The sequence below is a fragment of the Syngnathoides biaculeatus genome, chromosome 10 (assembly GCF_019802595.1).
Source record: "Syngnathoides biaculeatus isolate LvHL_M chromosome 10, ASM1980259v1, whole genome shotgun sequence".
NCBI classification, from domain to species: domain Eukaryota; kingdom Metazoa; phylum Chordata; class Actinopteri; order Syngnathiformes; family Syngnathidae; genus Syngnathoides; species Syngnathoides biaculeatus.
Genome location: NC_084649.1, coordinates 24,511,595 through 24,529,322, shown reverse-complemented (window position 1 = coordinate 24,529,322; position 17,728 = coordinate 24,511,595). Strand labels below are relative to the sequence as shown.

Genomic DNA, 17,728 nt, shown 5'->3' with positions numbered 1-17,728 from the left:
ATATAGTTCCACGATACTTTAGGGGGAAAAAATGGGAATTTTTAGAGGCGGAAACAATCGGATGACCCAAATGACGCTACTTCCGCTATGTAAGACCTTTTTTTTTCACGTGTTTGGCGAACTTCTGTTTACAGTATTTAGGGGATTTGCAGATTAGTCAGGTCAAGAACATTTTTGACACAGAATAAATAAACTGTAGCCATGCCGAAAGCGAAAAAATCCAAAGGAGGAGGTGAGAAGCGAGGTGAGTCCGACACGCTACTTGACCAGATGCTACAGGCCGACACGCTCCGAGGCAAAAGCCGAATGAAGAGCAGGGACGATCGGATCGAGAGCGAGGACAAGTACGTGGACGAGCGTCTGTCCAGGAAGATCTTGAAACAAGCCAGGATCCAGCAAGAGGAACTTCAGTGCGAATATGGCCTGGCGCCGGAGAAGAAGAAAGCACCCGTCACTTTTCTCGGTAAAACGAGCTACACATAAAAACACGAAAATTACGATTCGTCAGTACGACGTTTGATTATTATTATAATTATTTGATTATGATTGATTTATTAGTGAAGTTTGGTGTATCAAGGGCACTTGCGGGAGTTTTTTTTTTTTAAGTCTGCTGAGCACTTAACAATTCAACCTAATTTGTATGTAGTGTATTTTGTAATGCACTACACGATGTACAGATATTGTTAAAACATATTGCACTACAATTCTGTGCTTTACTATTGGTATTAATTGGTGATTATTGGTGGTTGTATCACGTTTGGACTTTTGAGTACAAGCTTGCAAACTGTGCAGTGGAAGAATACATTGTCATGTGACGCAAGAAGACATGATCATTTACCACCATACTGACAGGCGTTCGCTAGACTTTTGTCACATATATGATTTAAAAGTGTTTTTCATACAAAACCCAACGTTTGTATGAAGGTGACTAACCACTTGCTGAGGGATAAGAAAACATTGTCACAAGCCACAAGAAGGTACGCTTAGTTATTGCAGTGCTTACTGTATCTCAATTTGATTGATTATGGCCGATGAGTTGTTTTGACACAAATATTGACCCTAACGACGACTGTATTACTGCATTAGCACAGGTTATTGACAAACTGTGGCTTTCTATGTTTTATACATACACATTTAGTTCCATTGTAACCTATATTTATCGAAAATGTTTCTATTTTTAGTGGTTGTATTGTATTTTTGTCCTGTGTCACTCACAAATGAATGGTGTAAAGCAAGAGGTGACTCTTAACACATACAAACCCAAATATGTATTATTGAGGTCCCTCATCTCAAGATGGAGATTCAGATGAGGAGTGGCCAGCGTTGGGAGCAGTCGGTAGCGGGGACGCCGACACCGTTTATGACACTCAAGTTGTGGTCGACCCCGACGACGAGAAAGCCATTGAGATGTTCATGAATAAGAACCCGCCAATGAGGTGCGTAAGCAATCGCACACAATTCTAAAAACAAAACGCTCGATCGGTGCGGTTTGATCGCAGGCGGACCCTTGCCGATATCATCATGGAGAAGATAACGGAGAAACAGACTGAAGTGGGAACGGTGATGTCGGAAGTGTCCGGCTGTCCAATGCAGCAACTCGACCCAAGGATTGTAGAAGTCTACAGAGGTGTCAAAAAGGTCAATTGTCTTTTAAGTGATACCGATATGTAAAGCATAATTATTAGTATGTTTTTAAGGGTAAAAAAAGGCAGCCCGAATGCAGCCATCTGTTTTTTTCACCACAAGTCATGATGTCATAAATGGATTTTTGTAACTCCCACCATGAAAATCCTCTCGAGGTATTCGTTTTGGAGAAGAAGCACGACGTGATGTTTTTTTCCAGGTGCCCACACTGGCGGTTTTGTGTGTTTATAACAGTTTTACCGGCGGCAAAGTAGCTGTTTTATTCCTGCGTGTTAGCAAAAATGCCGTCTCGTTGTATTACTGGATATTGCGCGAACACTAAGGAGGATGCATTCACTCTTCGCACGTTTTCAAAAGACCCAGTTCATCGTGAAAAATGGATGGCACAGGTGCAAAAGACGAGAGCTGTGTGGGTTCCATATGACAGCTCGGTGTCTATAGCGCTATTAAAACAAAATAATAATTGGGGTCGGATGTAATCCTCTCAGAAAGTAACAAAAGATCCACGTCATAACTTAATCAAGTATGTAAGTCAAGGGTGCTAATTGTGTTGATGTGCGCGGCCTTGGCGTTGTAATCGCTCGTCGGCGTCGTAGTTCATCCATGAAGTACTCTAATTCCTGGCCTACAGAGCGCACCTGGTTATAAGCCTCACCCGGTACATTTGTAAAGGAAATACCATTTGGTACATACATACGCCGCAGTTGTGTAAAAGCAACAAGTGCCCACATTGAAACATGACATATTTACAAAGAAAGACGGTACACAGAGAGTTTAATGCTAACGCTAGCGCTGCGCTAACAGGGCTGGTTAAAAAAAACATGCCGGTAAAAATCATTTGTAAAGGAAATACCATTTGGTACATACATAGGTCACAGCCATGTAAAAGCCACAAGTGCCCACATTGAAACCAACATCGAAACACGAGATATTTACAAAGGCAGACAGTACACAGAGTGTTTAATGTCTAGTGCCGCCGCGCTAACGCTAGCGCCACACTAACGCTAGCGCCGGTTAAGAAAAAAACATACTGGTAAAAATCCCTGAGACATGGCAATAACACGCTAGCGCAGCGCTAACAAGGCCGGACCGGTAAAAGTCACTTCCTCGGCACGTATATTCGGTCTCACTCTTACATTTTCCGCTCGAGTGCTCCCTCATGGCCGTTAGAAAAAAAAAGCACAAATTAGCCGCATCACCGCATAAACAGCAGGGTTGAAAGCGTGTGAAAAAAATCGCGGCATATAGGCCTGAAATTACAAGATTTACTTCGCCCAGCGTGGGTCCTCCTGAGTACGCTACATACTCTCACACATACTGTCGGGGAGTCTGTTTTAAAGTTAGAAGTGATCCGCATATCATCTAAATACGACTCGAAACGATAGGGTAATATTGCCCCGTTCACTTAACTCGATTGTGAGATGTTCTTCGAAAACAGCGTCCGTGTTAGAAAGGGCATCGGAAAAATCCAAAAATCTCTTGTTGTTAATTAAAATGTGTCTGTCACTACTTTTACTTCAGGTCCTGTCAAAATATCGCAGTGGAAAATTGCCAAAGGCGTTTAAGATAATCCCAGCGCTTTCAAACTGGGAGCAGGTCCTCTACTTGACTGAGCCCGAGACCTGGACGGCGGCTGCCATGTATCAAGCGACGAGGTCAGTTCCGCGTGAGACTTGAATGACGTTTTCGTCAGAGTTTACGGTCTATTTTGTTTCTTTTTTTTTCTTTTGTTGTAGAATCTTCTCATCCAATCTGAAAGAGCGAATGGCGCAGAGATTTTACAACTTGGTGTTGCTGCCCAGAGTTCGCGATGACATTGCCGAGTACAAGAGACTTAACTTTCATCTTTATAGTGCTCTGAAGAAGGCCCTGTTTAAACCGGGGGCCTGGTTTAAAGGTGAGACGTTCATTTTTTCATCAGAACCATCAGACGCGAGAGCTGTATTCCAAATTCAACCTTTACAAATTTAATAACTACGTGTGAGACGGAGGCTATGTAAATAATGAACCTCAATCAATTGCATTTTAATCATTAAACAGTATTTGTCCTAAAAAAGGAAGATGATTTAATTGAAATGGATTTTAGTGGATGACTGAATGTAAATAATTGACACAGACTGGAATATTGTAAACTGTGGAAAAATGCATTTAATTGCATTTTTTCATGCAAACTAGAAGAAAAATGAATAAAATATGCCTGGCTAGAACTAAACACACGTGAATTTAAAGTGGCATTTTAGGGCAATTTTTGTTGTTGGTTTTTTTTTTTTACAAAAGTATTTAAAAGTCTTTAAATTAATTGAGTGGTGGTACACAGAAGGGCACTAATATAATCGAATCGGGTGCAAATTTAATATTTACAGTTCCGCTTGTACTTCGGTACAACCCTGCTCGTATATTTTCGTCATCCCCTTCAAGAAAACACTTATTAGAGCAGCTTAGTGAATAAAGTCCACTCACACCAATTTTTTAAATTAGGTTTTTACTTTTTGACTATGCTAATAATTGAATATATCCAATTTTCCGATGACCCACATTTTGAAAGTCCCACGGTATAACATGTCCACGTGGTGGCAGTGTTGCGTACAAAAAAAAAAAAAAAAAACATGGTTGCCTCAACTGGCATTCGTGAGTCTTAAAAAGGTTTTCGTCTATGGTTAAGATTATAATTTTTTACAATTACTAAAAACTGAATGACAAAAGATACCAACAGTGGATTGAAGAAAGTTTTATGCGACATGGACATTTTCAAAGATGTACTGTACTCTACCTACATAAATAAACAAAAACATCCAATTTTGACTCCACTACACTCAACAATAGTTCATATACTTTCATATTTGTAGGATGATATAGAAATGTAGAACTGCCATCATCTTAACTACAGCAACTGTACAAAATCAATCATTCCCCAGATAAAATGAGGCTTTCCAGATGCGTACTGCTAACCTTGGGGGGAAGTATTAAGTGCGCCCAAAGTACGAGATGGCTCTTTGCCCTGACTTCTATGACCTTGTCAACGGTGTGCAAATTGCAACAATGGTGCTCGACATGGCTGTTGAGCCAGCCGTTGGAATTTATTGCCGTTGTATAAAAGAGTGTTCCCAACCTTTTTTGCACTGTGGACTGGTTTAGAGGAGGCATTTTTTTCCACATACCAGATACGTGTGTGTATTTGAATTAATGTTGAGATACACTGCATGCAAGTATTTCATCTTTTTCTTTGTCCTACAGGTATCCTGATACCTCTTTGCGAATCTGGGACATGCACCCTCAGAGAGGCCATCATCATCGGAAGCATCCTTACAAAGTGTTCCCTTCCCGTGCTCCACTCCAGGTGAGCGTCGTGACTCCTCGGACAAACGCAGTCGCTCGCATTTGAAGACTGTACGGGTCTGGTCATTCATGCCTCCAGATATAAAGTTACGGGTGTAATTATGAGTGTACCCCTTTAAGAGCGGAGGGGGGTGGTGTCAGGTAAACTTGGAAGTAGAAGTGGGCTGAGCAGCAGCTTGTTAGAGACGGTGTGCTTCCGTCTTTAAGAAAAAAAAAAAGATGTCAGGCTGTAGTTCACTGCGCTGGATCGGTTTTTGTGTGTGGTGAGAGTGCAGTTGCGCATCTTAAAGGGAATATCGGTCAAGGCTACACAAAATAAGCGATATCTTTCAATATCTATGCATTTCTACTCGTAACAAATTTTATGCGTGTGATTTTTCGTGCTCAACTATACAGATTTGCGAGTGCGATGGCACGCGGGGGCGTACACGCCCGTCAAATCACAGTGACTGCAAATCGTCTCGTCTGTAAATGTGCCACTTGGTAGTCTTAGACTGTCAGCTGCGGTACTACACTACACCGTATTACACAATCAGCACTACTGTCGACGACAATGGCCCTCAAATGAATGAAAATAGCTTTGAAATGCAAATGTGTTGCTAAAAGTTAAAAAAAATACTGAAGCAAAAACAATCGAGTATCTCGTATTTTAAAGGGGAAATCCACGGGTTCGCATTAACAATGTATCCAATGGGACATGTGATATGTACTCTATTTTGACAATGTGATGTTAAATCCTCTCTCATTTAACTGTGTTTTGAGAAGATTTTTATCGACAATTACAAATTTGGGACACTATTTAGGCCCAGCGCTGATTTCCCGGATTTATCCTCATCTGATGAAGAAATAGCAGTATCGGTTGATCGGGAAGCGCCCCTGCAAATTCGTAATTGTCGATTAAAAAATCTTCTCAAAACACTATTAAATGAGAGGGAATTTAACATCACATTGTCAAAATAGAGTACATATTACATGACCTATCGGATTCATTCTTAATGCAAACCACTGGATTTCCCCTTTAATTACAAAAGAAAAAAAAAGGTCAACGCAAAATATCTTCTTCAAAGCTTTGCATCGATCATTTTTCCGCACGGAATCGTGTTAACTGTGGACGTACGCGCAGGTCCGTGTAGAAATAAGTTGGCAGAAAGCTGCCATCCCAGGATGAAGCAATCTACAAAAGAGTTTGAATTATGTCACAGCTCAAAAAGAAGATGAAGTGCACATGATAAGCGACGAGGTGTCGGTTTTCATGCCGCATGACTTTTGCATAACATGCATGCTTCATTTTTTTTTTAATTTTTTATTATTTTTTTATTTTTCAGCGCCACGATGCTTAAGTTGGCAGAGATGGAGTACAACGGCGCCAACAGCATTTTCCTGCGTCTGTTTCTCGACAAGAAATACGCCCTGCCTTTCCGTGTGCTGGATGCCTTGGTGGCTCACTTCCTGTCCTTCCGCAGCGAGAAGCGAGCGCTTCCCGTGCTCTGGCACCAGAGTCTACTCACGCTGGCTCAGCGGTACAAGGCCGACCTGGCCTCCGAGCAGAAGGCGGCGCTGATGGAGCTGCTCAAGATACAAAACCACCCTCAGATCTCAGCGGAGATTCGCAGAGAACTGCTGAACTCGGAGTCGCGGGATATCGAAATCGGGATCCCGGTTACAATTGACATGGACTGAAAACTCTTTGTTTCCCCCGTGTGCTCATTTTCTGAGTTTAAAAAAAGAAAAGCACCCAAAGTGCTAAAATAACAAATTTCCCCCCAGTTGTCAGGGCTGTAGGGAAATGCCGTAAATCTGCGCACGTTTGATGAATACATTTTGAAGCCGCAATTTGCATTAAAAACGGATTGAATCACGACATGTCACAGGTGGAGATCACTTCTTTCTCTCCCGAGGACTTCTCGACTACAATTCGCACTCAGGTCGACACCCGTGGACAATTTGCAGTCTCCGCTGAAGTCGACGTGCGCGTTTGTGGAACGTGAGAGCACGGCGACCATGGGAACGGCATCATAACTCCACAGGGGGGAGACCAGAGATGAGAGTCGAAGCCTGGACCGAAAATCTGTGAGCCAGATGCACTAACCACTTGTCACTGTTCTGAAAATTAAAATGAGCGTATATTTTTTGCCTTCATGCTAAACCTGTGCCAATTAGCTTTTCTCGATCAAAACATTCACTGACATCAGCTCTTCATATTTTACACTAATTTACTGGTATCCTTTTAATTCATTGGTATTAATATCTCAACTACATGTTTTTTTTTTAAATTTAAAGTCCCTTCATTTTTTAATATCTATTCAGTTTATCAGGTGATCAACTCATATCGCCAACTGTTTTTGAGGATTTTGACAGATCTTCCAAGGCAGGCATGTCCTACAGAATATTTTGTTTGATGGCTATTTAAACATAGAAACTATCAAATGAAAAGATGAGGTTGGTTCTCTCTTTTTGGTTCTTTTTTTAAAATCAGGTTAAACTTAAATTTCACCAAAAGGCGCATTTAACCCATTCGTGGGCAGCGTCCCATTTTTGGGACATCATGATTTTCACGCATTATATCCTCCAGTATATCAAAATATTAATATAATAGTAAAATATTGTGTTTTAATCTAATTCTGGTTTTCGGGACGATCTACTAAGAAAACCCAAGTACCCTCTGGATGAGATTATAAATTAATAAAGCTATCATATAACTTAACCATAAACAAAAAACAAGTGTTATTTCCTTGATTGTGGCCTGTTAGGAGACTTTTATCTCAATAAGGAAAAAAAATTGCCACCCTGCCCATGAATGGGTTTATTTAAAATAGAAGACAAGTTTTGTATTAAGCAGAACTTTGATGCTTATATATATATATATATATTCTTTTTTTTGCTTTAACACCTCAAAAACCTAAACAGCACAGTACTTTTTACTTAAGATATATCAACAATGCAGGGAATGGGATTTTGATGGCAAAATAATTTTGGCATCGATTTCTGTAGCTACCATTTTCACATTTTGAGAAAAATGGATGAACTTTCTTCTATATACAGGCATGTTTGTCTCTTTTGTGCTTCGCGTGTATTTTCCATTGCAGATTGTTGTGGTGTACTTCAAAATATTCCACAACCTGCAGGTTGGTCTTGCCCGCAATGTGGTCACAGCTCATCTGTGGGGAAACATTTCCAAGTCGTCAGCATGCACGTCAGAATCCAATTCTGCGGCAGAGCTGAAGCCTCCAGGGGTTTTGCAGAGGAGGGGGATTTTATTTGGTTGCCAGGCAACTTGATGCCAGCCAGAATTATGCTCAGCTCTGGCGGACCCACAACCTGTAAATTACACAAATAACAATTACAATTAAAATAGATGTATCCTTTTATTGTTGTAGTGTGATGTGGAGGAAAAAATATTTAAAATATATAATACCATACAAATATTTATATATTACATCTCTTTTGACTGCCAATAATAGTGAGAGGGAGCTCTGCTGGACGCACATGCTGGAAATTATAAAATATAAAAGCACTACTTTAATTACGATGTACATTTTCAAAATAAATTCAAAATGTATTATTATTATTATTAACCAGCAGTGCTGACACCACCCAAATTCGCATGATTTTTTTTTTTTTTTTAAGGAATGCAAATATGGAACGGGTTGTTGACTTGAAAAGTGTGCGATGCATTTCATAATTACGCGGCACATCGAATCAAGAATTAAATTTATTGGCAAAAGCGTTAATAATCGATTTTTTTTTAAATATATGTTATCGGTAAATAGTTGCCGCCCTCATTAGAATGCTAACATTTACGTAGCAAAATGTCTGCGGTGGGTCCCACGCCTGCTAGCTGGGTGAGTTTTGCGATTCCAAATAAGTGGACGAAATATAATACAGTCCTGTCTGTATTCTTTATGATTTGAAATATACCTCGAGGGTTTTAAATAGAGTAAAATAAGTTGAGCTAGTATTTACTGTGATGTGGAAGTAACGTCAAACACGCAAGCAGCTAAGCTAAATTGGTGTTAAGCTAACTGTTGCTACACGTCAATTTTATACGATGGTAGAACACGACAACTGGTCCTCAAGGACCACCCTGAGTCGGTCCTCAGGTAAGATTCAAAGAAGTTTTTAATTTAGAACATAAATCATATTTCCAATAAGAATTAGAAATGAAATGAAACAATCACTCAAATCTAAGTTTGATAAATGTGCACTAACTTGGCTCAAAATCTACTTTTCATGCAAAAATTGTGATACATTTTCTATGATTTGTAATTAAGTGTGAAATGTTAATCTGTTACATCTAGTGAAGATTAATTTCTTAGCAACTGAAGTTATTTTTGTTGCTTAGAAAATAAGCTAGTTGTTACAGTACATAAAAAAAACAAGTTGTAATATTTATTGAGACTTTTTTTTTTTTTGGTTGAAATAAGTTCATTATATTATTTAAAAAAATACAAGATGTTGAATTTGTTAAAAAAAATATATGCTGTAATATTTATGGCAACAAACCATTTTTCCACATTTCTGAGGACCAGTTGTCAGAGCACTTTTTCGGTCTAATAAAGTACCCAATTCTTGCTGAAATAGCCTTAAATTCAAGAGACATGTAACAAATAAGTCTAAATATTAATCTTAATAATGTGCATGATTTATGTAGTGCTTTTTAAGGCACTCAGACTCACACCCCAGCGGTGGCAAGCTACTTGTGTAGCGACAACCGCCCTGAAGCCGTCTGACGGAAGCGTGCCAGCAACTATTTGCATGTGCCCCCTCTGACCACCACCAAATATTTATTCATCGCCAACATGCAAGATGTCATTTTCCCCGCAGTTTAAAACCGTTTCCGGGAGTTAACATTTTCCTCTCACGCTTTTATCAAATTACTGCATACATTATATACATGAATTAATAGTTCATCTTTGTGATTTTATTTTAGTTTGACTACTACAAGTGGGTTTATTTCCTCACCCAGTCATATTTCAGATGACTCGAATCTTTGAGGACACCCTGTATTTTGAAACCCATTTTCTAATTTGTTGCGGCGGCTGAGTGTGAGTTCCAGATTGCTTTGAATCTGTTTTTATCCAAGTAGAACAATTACAAGATGGTTGTACGGGCGGGTCGGGACCTGGCGTTCGTCGGTGATCTCCGGGCTGTCCTGAATCTGAGAGCCCTGGAGGACGGCACCGCGAGCTGGGTGTCTTCTCACTTGCCTGGAATCCAGCAGAACATCCGTCCCCACATAAGAAGGACACTGGTCACCTGGATGTTCCAAGTATTCTAACAATTTACGTGTGATTTTACAACAGATTCTGTGGTGGTTAAAGTATACTTTATTGCAGGTGTGTGAGGAGCAGAAATGTGAGGAGGAGGTGTTCCCGTTGGCGGTCCACTACCTGGACTCTTACCTGAGCCGCCATGTTGTGCAAGACTTCCAGCTCCAGCTTTTAGGTGTCGTCACCATGTTGCTGGCCTCCAAGATGCGAGAGATCGTCCCTCTGACAGCAAGCAAGCTCTGCATCTACACAAATTTCTCCATTTCGCCGCGAGAAATCCTGGTAAATGTCTCCTGCACTGTGACATCCATCCAGAGTTCCGTTCATCAATTTCCGATACGGCGGCTCCTCATTAAGAAAAAGGGTGGTCTGGAGTTGATCCACACATTACATTTGGTTGCCAGCTGATTGCAGGGCACATATAGACCGTGTGACTACATCCGGGGCACGCGGCCATGTCGGATGGGTTCACTCTACTGACGCGCTGTTCACTCGATTGCTTTTGCATACAGACGGGAGTTACACAAATGTTCGTACAACTGTTAAAGTTGACGCGTGACGGCTAAGAAGACTTTGGAAAGTTGTCTGGGCTCATTAAATGTTGTTTCAAGAAACCGTTACGACAAGAAGCGCGCTTTGATCGACAGTATCGACCCGTATGCCTTGGAGAAACACAAATGGAGCACACAAATGTGGGCGTCCGTAACCTATCCAGACATCGTCAACTATCTCCTCTTCTCGACAAGCGCTTATAACATGGACCAACTGAAGAACTACAAAGGTCTGGAGGCCTACGAGCAATTCATTAATGGCCGGGTTCGTCATGCGGCGGTATCCATTTTAAGCAAACTGCTAAGGTTAGTGTACCGCACAATGCGATTTCAATATGGACCGCGTGATTACAGTCTGGGTTGTGTTAAATTATGTTGATTACAGCAACGGAAGAAGTGTAGATTATTATTTTCGTTTTTGTGTCCGAGAGGGAGAGAGAGAGAGAGGTTGGACCGGGACGAGTCCCAAGTGCAGCCCGCACCTCTTTCTCCACTTCCACGGCTACATTTTTAACAACTCACAAAACAGCGAGCAGTGCAGTAAACCGTTTTTGCAAACCTGTTATAATAAAACAGAAAATACAGATTTTGGAGACATGCATTGCATTCACACACGAGTATTTTGCTTGGCTACAATATCGGCTGTGCTGATACGAAACCGTCACAGTTGTCGCCGTTTGGTCGCTAACTGCTCCGTTTTCTCGCGGAGGTTCTTGATCACAGCTGGCAGTCGGAAGAAAGACGCTTTACAAGGCCCACTTTCGTTTGAGGAACCGATAACGTAGCAGCGCGCCCCCATTCGTAGGCCTCTCTGAAATGATTCCTGCTTAGTTACGGTTTGTTTACTGGAATTCACCAAACCAAAATGGCGACCGCGTTCTCGACCTGAAGGTGTGTGACATCAGTCGAAAACAGTCTATAAACAAACCCGCATTTGCATTTACACCTATGGACAAGTTGTGTCATGCATGTTTTTGGAATGTGGGAAGAATCAGGATTACTTGGAGATAACCCACGCGGAACGGAGAGGCCAAAACTTCGTACCTTGGAATTGTGAGTCAGACGCGTTTTATACACCATTATTAACATTAACCTGCTGCATATGTCTGGAGTGTGTCAATAAGATGTATGCTCGTGGAAATATAGGGATAAATGTGTAACCATTTGATTGGGTTCCTTCTTTGGTGCACACCCTTCCACAAATGAATGTAAAAAATAACAGTGGTCCATCTTGCTTGACTGTAGGCCGATTTTAATTTAATATTTTCATTGTTGTTGGGGGCGGCATGGCTGTGCAGAGTTTGCATGTTCTCCCCGTGCCCGCGTTGCTTTTTTCCAGGCACTCCGGTTTCCTCCCACATCCCCAAAACAAGCAACATTAATTGGACTCTCTAAATTGCCCCAAGGTGTGATTGTGAGTGCGGCTGTTTGTCTCCATGTGCCCGGCGATTGGCTGGCAACCAGTTCAGGGTGTACCCCGCCCGCCTCCTGCCCGTTGACAGCTGGCATAGGCTCCAGCACTCCCTGCAACCCTCGTGAGGATAAGCGGCAAAGATAATGGATGGATGGATGTTTACTGTTGCAGTTGTAGTCGTGAAAGTTATGTGTCAGCTTGTCGCTTTTCACAGCGCGACAAGGTAACCAACCTATTACAAATACTTTATTTAATACTCATGTATAAAATGCAACCTCAATCAGCCCACCGTGACCTGTTTTCACGAAAATAAGTAATAGGATGGTACACTCGCAGTGTTTACCAAATTGACACAAGAGTCTAAAGGTTAATAGGACAGAACAGCCTAAAAATATTTGACCTGGACAAGTATTCCGTCAGTGTTGTCCCCCCCCACCTCAGTGAACTGGATAATTTATTTCTAACTCCCTAAAAGGATATTGGAAATAATTCTTTGCTTAGACAGGCCACAACTTGCATTTATGGAGGCTTCGCCGGCAGTCATAAACTTTGAAGCTGCGGCAATCACGGAGATGTGGTGAATCGTCGGCCAGTTAGCAACAAAAGATTCTGTGTCATTATGAAAATGTTCGCGATCAAAGTCAACTGTTGCGGACAATAAAGCCACGCAAAAAATGAATTATAATCATTGAGCAACCTATTACACTGTAGTGAGGAGTCTGGGAGGTGATGTACATGGCTACTTACTGGATAATAAAACCTCAATTTCATTATTCCGCCACATTTTCGTGACAATTGAGTGATTTTGATGAGGAGACCAAAGGCACTTTGTGGTGATATTTGCCCGTCTGCGTGTTTTTCGCAGCATTCGGAGGTGTCGGTGTGGTCCCGGCTGGGCTGGCGTCTGGCCGCCGTGCTCCCGTCCGACTTCCTGGAGCCGATTCTCCACGCGCTCTCCTTTCTCGGGGCCCAGCACTTTCCCAACGTGCGCCGACTTGTCCACTCCTACGTCGCGCTGGCAGCCATCGGTGAGTTGCATAACTAAGTTACATAAAATCCGGCAAATGTCAATATGAATTGTGTGCTTATGTGACCACAGTGCCAACTAATATTTTATTTTTTTTATTATTGTTTGACATTTCACCCCTTGCACTTGAACAAATGATATCTTTACATCCTGCAGGGCTATCTTAACCGCCTTTTCTTTTCCTCCTTTCTGAAGTAAATATTTAACTTTGTGGAAGGGTGGATCGTGCCCTCATCTCCAGGAAGGTCGGCTACTACTTGACTTCCCCCAAAAGCTCACTCTGAACACTGCTGCTAGAGTTCTGCCTCGGGCAAATCGAGCGAATGACACTAGTGCCAAGTTACTGAATCTGTTTTCAAGTGGTGCTACAAGTCTATAAAGCACTTAATACATCAGGCCCAGAGTTCCTCTCCGATATGTCGAATGATTACAAACCTGCAGGCAGATACGACTGCGTCAGCCAGAGTTCTTAGTCACCATATGCTGGACATAAATTGGCTGCTCGGTGGTTGAGCAGATTCGTCGTCGCCTGATCATTATTGTCACTTTTGAGGCTTGTAGACAGCTAAAAATAAAACAAAAAACTCACGATCTTACCCTTTTGCTGTGCATTAGCTCCATTTTCTTGCTGCCTTCAGTCTTCTTTATCTTCCGTTCTGCTTGTGCTCACAAGGGTCTCAGGCGTGCTGGAGCCTATCCCGTCTATCTTTGGGCGAGAGTCAGGGTACACCCTGGACAGGTCGCTAGCCAATCTCAGGGCACATGCCGTAATTTCTCGAGTATAATGCGCCCTGGTGTATAATGTGCACCCCCAAAGTTGACCTAAAATAATCAGGAAAACCCTTCTACCTATGTACAATGCGCACCACCAATTTGCAGCTACCCATATGCTCAGAATATTAGGAATGATCAGTATTTATATTTTGTACTTTGTTTGTACTTGTATTGTTTTTCAAAAAACTGTCCGTACAACAATCATTAATAATAATGTGCATGTTTTTATGTAGCGGTAATATAATCTCGGGAAAGGCCACAGGACACGCTTGTCCTGGTCCATGTAATTGTCAGAATCCCTCAACCAACTAAAATAAATGCTCAATGGTGGCACAACAATTTATTAATACTGTTAACACATATTTCAGTCTCTCTTAACTTTTTAACAATATTTTTGGAAAAATTTGCGCATGATTTCCGAGAAACTACGGTATATACAAACAAACATCTGCACTCACGGTCAAACCTATGGGCAATTTAGGGTCTTCTATGAACCCACCCTGCATTTTTTGGGCATGTGGGACGAAACGGGGAGAGCCCGGGGAAAACCCACGGAGGCACGGGGAGAACGTGCAAACTCCACACAGGCGGGGCCGGGATTTGAACCCCGGTCCTCAGAACTGTGAGGCCCAAGCTCCAACCAGTTGCTCCACCGTGTCGCATTCTTGTGAATGTTTTTTTTTTTTAATTTCTATTTGACCAAGTTTCCCGCCATCCATCCACTTGCCACATGTTTAGTGTTTATTTCATATTTACTCCAGGTCTTACTTTGCTTGGTATGACATCGTACGGTGTGTGTTGTTCAACATTTGCCTTCATTTCTCGAATCTTCGGTATTGATTCAGGCCGAATGCAGATTCGGTATCTCCAAAATCGTCAAATTCGGTGGTCTCCCGTCATTTTAGTGGTTCCCAAATTGAGGGTTAACTGTGGAAATTACAGTCAAGTGACTTTCGCCATCGGGGACAGTGGACACAATGCCGCTATAAGTTTGATTGTGTCGCGTCAGCAGTTCATTTCGTTGACAGAGAGCTGAGCATGTGTAATTCAGTATTGTGTGCGCTGAATGACCGCCCTGCCCCTATTCAGCCCACGCTTCTCACGAAGCCCTGCGGTACTGCCCCGGGCGACAGGTCCCAGGGAGACAACCGGGCCGCTTTAGACCTTCTGTGACATTTAACTCCCTACCAAAAAAAAAAAAAAAGTTACGATAACTCCCAGCCCCCTGACATCGTGACCCGTTCACAAAGGTGTGCGAGAAACCATTGAATGGTAGACTTGGCGTCTTGGCGCTTCTCCCCCCTGAGGGGCTGAAGATAATATGTCAGATATGCATGTTTGAGCAAATTGACAGCTCTGAAAGTGCTTTCTTTATCCGACAGGGTGTGTTGACAATGGCGGCGTCCCTCAAATTTTCTACCCTCTTCTGCTTACAGCTCTAAACGTTACTTAGGGAAATACAATAGACTTGACAGCACAATTGAAGAAGTGACTATGGTACAATTATTGAATTGTATGAACATAAACATGTATTCAACTAAAATGAATGAGTATATTCCCATAAGGCGGCATGGTGGCTCAACTGGTAAAGCGTTGGCCTCACAGTTCTGCGGACCGGGGTTCAATCCCGCCCTGCCTGTGTGGGTTTTCCCACGTCCCCAAAACAGGCAACATTAATTGGACGCTATAAATTGCCCCTAGATATGATTGTGATTCTGGTTGTTTGTACCCTGCGATTGGCTGGCAACCAGTTCAGGGCGTACCCCGCCTCCTGCCCGTTGATAGCTGGGATAGGCTTCAGCACTCCCCGTGACCCTCGTGAGGATAAGTGCCAAAGAAAATGGATGGATGGCTGGATATATTCCCATGAATATGTGCACACCACAAATGAGGAACTGAAATCAACGTGACAGTATTGCAATATACAAGAAGTGCAATAAAGATGACACAGAAGAAGAATAAAATATTATTAAAAATACTGATGGGCAATAGCATATAATAATGGTCCACTGACACAAACTTAATGAAAACGCAAATAAACACAATATCCATGTGCTATTATGTTGGCATTTTCTAAGATGCAGGAAAGCTATTGCAGCAAGGAAAATAAATACAATTTTTTCTTTAATTGTAGCTGTGGTGTACACTGTACAAAGTTTAAAAAAAGATCCATTCCCCTCGCTTGTTTTGTGACTCAGCCGATGCTCGATTGAGTGAAAGCAATGAAAATATTTTCATTTCGTCTGATAAACGTTTATGTGATGATTAAACCCAATGTTGTCATCTACTGTGCTTGTACACAAAACAAAGTACTTCTGTCTTTTGATATTGTACTTCTGCATTCTTACATATGACTTCTGTATTTTGTACCCATAGAAAATGTCTGAAAATGTGGTTGGAATAACTTTGACGTATTCATTAAAGACAAAACTGCTCATAATTGTTTATTTGCCTTTTTTTTTAATGTATGATCAGTATTGATCATTATCCTTGCTGTTGCACTGTAACTAAACCATTACTTGACTCAACATGTACACATTCAACTTAGGTCTTTGCTTGACTGAGTTTCATATTTGTTTTTTTTCCATAGAGCTGAAGTATTGTGACTTTTTGCCCTCAACCCTCGCCTGCGCTTGTGTGAGCGCCGCAACACAGAAACTCAACTTGGCGGACCCGCCTGATTCCCTGCTCAAGTTTCTTGCCAATTTCCTGGTCATCGAGCTGGTAAGCACTGTGTTTACCGTTTCACTTTCTACTTCAGGGGAACATCGTTTTTCCCGACGAATCAGTTGCACAAATCCCAAACCGAATCGTACAAAAACTAAATCAGTACTTTCCATAGGTAAATACCCAAATATATGAGAAACATTTCAGAGAATACCTAGAGCCCATCCATCCATTTTCTTAGCCGCTTATCCTCACAAGAGAGTGCTGGAGCCAATCACAGGGCACATAGAGAGAACCAGCCGCACTGACAATCACACCTAGGGGCAATTTAGAGTGTCCAATGAATATTGCAGGCACGGGGAGAACATGCAAACTCCACACAGGCGGGTGCGGGATTGAACCCGGGACCTCAGAACTGTGAGGCCAACGCCTATAGTTTAACACAAAAATCAATCTAATATAAGTATAAAGAGTGGAAAACTGAATCATATGAAAACTCGGGCATACAAAAATAAAGTTCTCTACATCCATAATTGCAGCAATTTTGTAACCTCGATCAGTGATCATGTGGTCTATCTGCGGCCTGCTGCTCAACTCTTGTTCTTTGACATTTCACCTGGGCCAGGACCGCATCCTCCTCTGCTACAACCGGCTACAGCGTGCGCTGGAACTCGTCCTGCCTTCCCTTTTCCGAGCCGCTGTTTGCAGATCAAAGGTCGGTGACGCCAGTCATAGCCGGGTGGAAACTCCTCCCTGCCACGACACGCAAGTGCGAATGTAGCACAGGCCTGAATTTTTTTATTTTTTGCTCACACAATACATGATTCATAGTTTAGATCACTCAAATGGGCTGCAACAGATTGAAGATTGTTTTTCGGTATTAATTGTTCCACATTTTCACAAAACACTAAATTGGATACAAAGCTAACAACTATATCTTAGTTTTGAATGTAATGTTTTATATTGCTTGAAGAGTCAAAATTGTTTGGTTTCAAGTACATTGTTACAATAAAAATATCGCATATAAATGAGGCAAAAGGCAGCA

General features: G+C 41.8%; 2 protein-coding genes across 4 annotated transcripts; both read left to right on the top strand.

Moving 5' to 3' along the window:
* Positions 1-49: 49 nt before the first annotated feature.
* On the top strand, positions 50-7,126 carry bysl (bystin-like). The gene is made up of 7 exons (XM_061832993.1): positions 50-463; positions 1,280-1,436; positions 1,500-1,638; positions 3,166-3,299; positions 3,381-3,541; positions 4,879-4,981; positions 6,306-7,126. The coding sequence occupies exons 1-7, from the start codon at positions 202-204 to the stop codon at positions 6,658-6,660; spliced, it is 1,311 nt and encodes a 436-aa protein (XP_061688977.1). The 5' UTR covers positions 50-201; the 3' UTR covers positions 6,661-7,126.
* A 1,472-nt stretch (positions 7,127-8,598) lies between these two features.
* On the top strand, positions 8,599-17,605 carry ccnd3 (cyclin D3). 3 transcript variants are annotated; one of them, XM_061832995.1, is made up of 6 exons: positions 8,599-8,822; positions 10,064-10,249; positions 10,317-10,532; positions 13,081-13,243; positions 16,607-16,740; positions 17,309-17,605. In XM_061832995.1, the coding sequence occupies exons 2-6, from the start codon at positions 10,079-10,081 to the stop codon at positions 17,462-17,464; spliced, it is 840 nt and encodes a 279-aa protein (XP_061688979.1). In that variant the 5' UTR covers positions 8,599-8,822; positions 10,064-10,078; the 3' UTR covers positions 17,465-17,605. The 3 variants fall into 3 exon arrangements, with proteins under 3 accessions (XP_061688979.1, XP_061688978.1, XP_061688980.1); XM_061832994.1 differs by having other exon boundaries at positions 8,600-8,822; positions 10,067-10,249; XM_061832996.1 differs by lacking the exon at positions 8,599-8,822 and adding an exon at positions 8,882-9,080 and having other exon boundaries at positions 10,067-10,249.
* The last annotated feature ends 123 nt before the right edge of the window (positions 17,606-17,728 follow it).

What these genes read in the sequence shown, in the direction of transcription:
- bysl (XM_061832993.1), top strand. Translation starts at nt 202, where the DNA reads ATGCCGAAAGCGAAAAAATCCAAAGGAGGAGGTGAGAAGCGAGGTGAG. An exon ending in AATAAGAACCCGCCAATGAG is followed by an intron (nt 1,437 to 1,499) that starts GTGCGTAAGCAA and finishes GTTTGATCGCAG; the next exon opens with GCGGACCCTTGCCGATATCA. An exon ending in ACCGGGGGCCTGGTTTAAAG is followed by an intron (nt 3,542 to 4,878) that starts GTGAGACGTTCA and finishes TTTGTCCTACAG; the next exon opens with GTATCCTGATACCTCTTTGC.
- ccnd3 (XM_061832994.1), top strand. Translation starts at nt 8,790, where the DNA reads ATGTCTGCGGTGGGTCCCACGCCTGCTAGCTGG. An exon ending in TTTCGCCGCGAGAAATCCTG is followed by an intron (nt 10,533 to 13,080) that starts GTAAATGTCTCC and finishes TGTTTTTCGCAG; the next exon opens with CATTCGGAGGTGTCGGTGTG. An exon ending in ATTTCCTGGTCATCGAGCTG is followed by an intron (nt 16,741 to 17,308) that starts GTAAGCACTGTG and finishes CACCTGGGCCAG; the next exon opens with GACCGCATCCTCCTCTGCTA.